Here is a 6000-nt window from a genome sequence, read left to right on the forward strand (position 1 = left end):
TTTAAGGTGTCAGTGGGACATACAAACGGTGATTTTGTTGGACAACTGAAAAAATGGGCCTAAAGTTATGGACATGTGTGATACAGACAAGACTGCCCAGGCAGAATGGCAGATGCTTGGCACAAATGCCGCCACTGCCGTGGCAGACACGGCTACAGATACTCTACTCCCTGCTGCAGGCAAGGCTCCAAGCACCTTGGGAAGAAACCCATTTGCCACTACTAGCCAAGGCAATATACGGAGTGAAAAGAAAGGAAAACCAATTACAGAACTTGAGAGCTTCAATATCTAAGGGCATCCAGACTAAAATGAACCAATGAGTAAGACAGGAAAGGAATCAGGGGAAAAGATATACGCAGGTATACAAAGCAAACAGTCACAAAAGCCCACCCCTTTATATGATTGGCACAGCTCGATTAAGGAACTCCCTCTCATGGATGGATGGAAGAGTGTAATTATACAACTTACTGTCCAAAATGAAATCCTTTTAAGAGTAAAAAGGGCACTACTAATAGGTACGTCAAGACAACAGTATAAGCCCTAGTCATAAGGGGTACAGAGAGGAACCCCAGCATCCAATCAACAACATGAAATGGTGAGGGTAACAGTAATGGCGGAAAAGAGGGACTCATTCTGGCCTTTTTAACAACCATGCTCTGGCACACTCCCTGTCCTCCTTCCTACTCATCCAACATTACTAACTCGAAACAACTGCTAGCAAGCTGATGCTAACTATTCAGACCCATACTGAGATCTCCTTCTGAGCTCCTATTGTACACACTGTGAGTTCTACTCAGAATCACTAAAAAAAAAAACAAACAACAAATGGTTGCCTTCAAGTCAATCAGGACTCATGGTAACCCCATTTGTAACAGAGTACAAGTGCTCTATAGGGTTTTCTTGGCTGTAAACTTTATAGAAGCAGATTGCCAGGCCTTTATTCTGTGGCACCATGGGATAGGTTCAAACCACCAACCTTTAGGTTAGTAGCTGAGCACAAACCGTTTGTGCCACCCTGAGTTTTATGTATATTAACTTTATTAGCTGGATTAGATTTTTATTGGTAAACTCAAAACAACAGTGTTCCTCAAACTCAAAGTGCTTTGCCATAAGGGGAACCTGAACATTGCTCCGGATTCCTCCACCCAAATGATCTTGTTGCTGTCAGATGCCGCTGAGCCGGTCCCGACTCACAGCAACCCGACACACAACACAAGGAGACACTGCCCGGCCCTGCGCCATCCTCACTGTTGGTGCTGTTTGCAGACAGTAACCATTTATGCTGTTGAGAAAAGGTGTTTGCAATAAGTAAGTCACTGGTCTCGCAAAATTCTATCATGCGATCTCTGGCTTCATTTCTATCACTAAGGCCTTATTTTCCAACTACCAATCCTTTTGCTTTATTTTCAACTTTTGTATTCTGATCACCAGTAATTATCAATGCATTTTGATTGCGTGTTTGATCAATTTCAGGCTGCAGAAGTTGGTAAAAATCTTTAATTTCTTCATCTTTGGCATTAGGAGTTGGTGCACAAATTTGAATAACAGTTGTATTAACTGGTCTTCCTTGTAGGCATACGGTCTACTATGCCAGGAATGAGACATGGAAGAGGAATGACATCACATTCATGGTCAAAAAGCATTTCAAACTCTATCCTGAAGCACAACAAATGATCTTAGACTCTGAAATTCTCCTCTCTGATCACTATCTCCCATTCTCCCCCCCTCTTCCACTCTCTCCTAATAAAGACATCCTTTTTCTACTTCACTAACTTTGCCATCAGGATCCTTTACTTACTGTTCCAGTATCATCTCCCACACCTCACCATAACCATTCATCAGCAGCAAGAATTTACTGGGGGCTTACCATGTGTCAGGCACGTGCTATGTGACCGGGATACAAAATGACACACAGAAACCGAGCATAAGGAGCTCACGGTCTAATAATGATAAACACACAATTAAGAAATCATTTCAGTACAGTATGATTAAAATGATGGCAAATAACGAAGAGAATTACTGTCCTGGGAAAGAGTCAGGGACAGCTTCATAGTGGAATGAAAGGAGCTGAGTGTGAAGCGAGAGAAGGAAAATGGCTGGAGATAAGAAAAAACAGCCCAGATGGAAGTCAGTAGACACGCACAGCAGGAAGAACAGGATAGTCCCTTAGGCAACTACAAGTAGCTCAGCACAGGCCATGGGAGAACGCAGCCCAGTGAGCGGAAGGAGGAGGCAGAGGCCAGGTCACAGTGAGCCGCCCATGCCATGTAGAATTAAAGTGGAAAGTCATTAAATTCTTTTTAGAAAGTGGGCTGTTGTTAACTGCTGTTGAGTGGCCGACGCAGGATAACCCCACGTACAACAGGACTGAATCACTGTGATCCACAGTTATCTCTGTAAGTAAATTGCTAAGCCTTTCTTCCCAGTCTGTCTTAGTCTGGAAGCTCTGCTGAAACCTGTTCAGCATCAGAGCAACATATGAGCCTCAACTGACAGATTGGTAGTGGCTGCACATGAGGTGCACTGGCCCGGAATCGAACCCGGGTCTGGCGCATAGAAGGCAACTATTCAACCACTAAACTACTACTGCCCTCAGGATAGAGCCTAGAGAACAGTAAACCTTAAGGTTCAGGAAATAAACGACACTAAAAGAAACGAAGAAGTGAGGAGCAAAGTAGGAGGAGGAAAAGAAAAACGCGGTGTCATGGAATACAAAAGAGGAAAGAGTTTCAAAGAGAAAGGAGTCAGCAGTGTGGCCGTACCTCTGACTTCTCCTGCAGCTGCAGGCAACTATCCAGGAACAGAAGCGATCGGTCAACAGACTTTCTGGCTCTTTTTATGGAGGTTACCTCTGCGCAAGATGCCTCTCCGTCTGAGAGGCACTGGAACCAGTCTGGCTGAAGCGCCTGCTGAATTGCCATGAATTTGGAAGCAGTCATCTCCACTCGTCCTCCAGCGCCCCACACAGACACAGACTGGCACGGAGCAAAATGACCAGGCATTAGCAACAGCAAATTGCAAATAAAATAAAAAAGCAATACTGAATTTAATTCTTCTTTATAACCAGAAAGATGGTGGCAATCCAATATCCTAGATATGGTGGGTAAAAAAGGTTTCCTGTACTATATTCCAAATGCTCTAGGGACCTCATAGCCTCTACAGAATCCTTCAATAGCCACACAAGCCCTCAGGATGTCACCCTTTTCTACCCGAGTCTTCCATTCTCCTCTTTCCTCACCTGGCCTCTTACTGTTCCTGCATTCATCACAGACATTAATTCTTCTGTCTTTGACCACACTATTCCTTTGACTGAAATGCCCGTCCCCTACTTCTTTCCCTCAAAACACAGAGTTCAAATACCATCTATTCCGTGGTGTCTCCCAAACCATCCTGGGCATAATCGATCACTGTCTCCTCTAAGCTCCTACAGCAATTTATTCTCATTCCTTTTATAGATAGAACGGCACTTACTACACCATTGTATACTTGCCTGACCAGAGTATCCCAACTCATGCTTGTGTCCCGATGCATAGACTAGGGCCTCATACATTATTAATCTTTAATAAATGTCTGTTACAATGAGTTAGATACAGAATTACGTGCAAAGACATAAATCCCATGGTACACAAGAATCTCTGTATAAGACACCTTCTTTTCCCCACAGTATTCCTCTTCATAGAAGAGCTCAACAAGGACACAGACAGAGAGGCTACATGCAGCCTTTCTAGCATCCTAAAGCTTAAAACCACCGCTTAAACGAATCCTCTCTCCCTTACAAACAGGGCAGATAATTGAGGTTAAAGTATTTTCTTTGGAATTCAGATTATAAAATAAAAAGAAGTAAATTTAGTACACAATAATTTAAAAGTTATCGTAGGTAGGTTAACAGGTATCACTGATGTCAGTAACACAAGCGCGAGGAAAGCGAATGCGTTAGCAAAGTGGCAGTACATACTGCAGCCCTGCCACAATGCTGTCCTCAGGGACTGTGACAATGGTGAAAACTTTCAATGAAGTCGTTTTGATACCGTTCATTGTCAGCTAAAACCTCTGGCTGTGGACCCAGCTTTTTCAAAAGCTGTTGTAAAAGCCAACAGCATTACACTGAGGTTCTACTATATATAGTTATATGGGTGGTAATGCCCATCAGTAACTTCCCCACTCCTCCTGAGGCTATTAAATCTGCACAGAAAGCATGGTATCAAAAAACTACCATTTTCTCCCACCACAGCGATGTCTTTTTTTGGCATGTACTCAACCATCCTCCCCCACCCCAGTGTTTTGCTACAATGAAAAAGCTGAGGATCCATTCCTTACCTTCACCCCATCCTGAGGCAACCCTACTCCAATGCCTAGAAACCACTCCATCCCACAATATTCACGGAAATAAAGAAAAAGCATAGAGGGGTCAGGGACAGGCTAGCCTCCTCAGCAGTGGGATCCTGGCATTTGAGGGGTACAACAGGCTGACTTCCTGGGGCAGAGCTGCAGCCTTGGAGGCCGTTCTGAGAACACACCTTGTTTGTTACGTAACCAGCTGGGCAGGGGCTGACCGGATCATGCAAGGAGCAGTACAAGAGTGATTCTGGCATGCCTGTTCAAACACAAAAAAGAATCTTCGAGAGTGCCGACATCAACAACCACACTGTGCTGTCACAGAACATCTTCGTGAGGACTGCGGGGTAAAGCAACTCTAAATACTGGTACCTGGTCTTGGAATTATAGAAGGCCTATCAACATGATTACAAATTACAATCAAAAGATTACTTTGAAACCCAGTACCTAAAAGAAGAATTAAGTGTAAAGGCTCATGTCCAATGATATAGTGAGCTGCTACAAAGGAAAGATATATCTTAAAGCATGAAATACAATGGAACTGTTTAATAACATGTCGACCACACTCCATTTGCTTTGGAGAAGAATTTATTACCAAGTATGTTCATTCTGGAGTCCCTGGGTAGTGTTAATGGTTAACACATTCAGCTGCTAATCAGAAGACTGGAGGTTTGAGTCTACCCAGAGACACCTTGGAGGAAGGGCCTGGTGATCTACTTCTGAAAAATCAGCCACTGGAGACCCTATGGAACACAGTTCTTCTCTGACACACATGGGGTCACCGAGAGTCAGAACTGACTCAATGACAACAGTGGTTGGCTGGAGCTCTTGAGTGTGTGGATGGTATCACTTAAAGAAACAGTGTAGAAAGAGAAGAGATGTCAGGGGAGGGAGGTGGGTGAGGACTTAGAGAAGGCAAGGTTGGAGGCTACTGACCAGCAAAAGAGCCTAGAACAAGGGCAGTGAATTCAGGTACTCTTAGATACGTGCTGTGTTCATTCCAAGTACCATCCAAAAGGAATTAGCTACTGAAAAGTGAAATGACATAGTCAAACAGTAACCTCATCTATAATAAAGCCATTCTGGGGAATGTAATTAAAGTTATTGAATTGTATACACAAAAATGGTTGACATGACAAATATTATATATATATAAATAATAAAGCCATTCCACATACGAGCCCCAGGAGTAGAATGTTAGGGGACCTGTAAAACCCATTGCCCTCGAGTCGATTCCGACTCATAGCAACCCTATGGGACAGAACAGAATTGCCTCAGAGGGTTTCCAAGGCTATAATCTTTAGGGAAGCAGACTGCCAAATCTTTCTCCCATGGAATGGCTGGTGGGTTCTAACTGCCGACCTTTTGGTTAGCTGCGAAGCACTTAACCACTGCGCCACCAGGGCTCCAAGGAACCTGTAAGATACTGCAAATGGATCTCATTCTCTGTAAGTTTCATTGATTCAAGATGACACAGTTTATTAGGTTCTTCAGTCAAAAAGACAATCATTTAGGAAAAAAATGTTTAGTAGACCAGATGTGGTTAAATTTTGGATGCTACCCTGCCTTTTCCATTAAAAAAAAAAATCAATAGGATCATTTTACCGAAAAGAGACCAAAAAAAAAAAAAAAAAAAAAAGTTAAAAAAAATCTCTGTAGTCCTCC

The 6000-nt window shown here is 43.2% G+C and overlaps 1 protein-coding gene across 4 annotated transcripts in view; it reads right to left on the reverse strand.

Moving 5' to 3' along the window:
• The window catches only part of QTRT2 (queuine tRNA-ribosyltransferase accessory subunit 2), a 35284-nt gene that overhangs the window by 17360 nt on the left and 11924 nt on the right, over window positions 1–6000 (reverse strand). For all 4 annotated transcript variants that reach the window (XM_023728856.1, XM_023728858.1, XM_023728857.1 and 1 more), the window contains exons 4-5: window positions 4518–4594; window positions 2763–2975 (exon numbers count right to left, since the gene is read on the reverse strand). In XM_023728856.1, coding sequence (XP_023584624.1) covers window positions 2763–2975; window positions 4518–4594 — 290 coding nt within the window. The remainder of the gene's footprint in view (window positions 1–2762; window positions 2976–4517; window positions 4595–6000) is intronic.

This window comes from Trichechus manatus, unplaced genomic scaffold (genome assembly GCF_000243295.1).
Source record: "Trichechus manatus latirostris isolate Lorelei unplaced genomic scaffold, TriManLat1.0 scaffold00026, whole genome shotgun sequence".
Taxonomy (NCBI): Eukaryota; Metazoa; Chordata; class Mammalia; order Sirenia; family Trichechidae; genus Trichechus; species Trichechus manatus.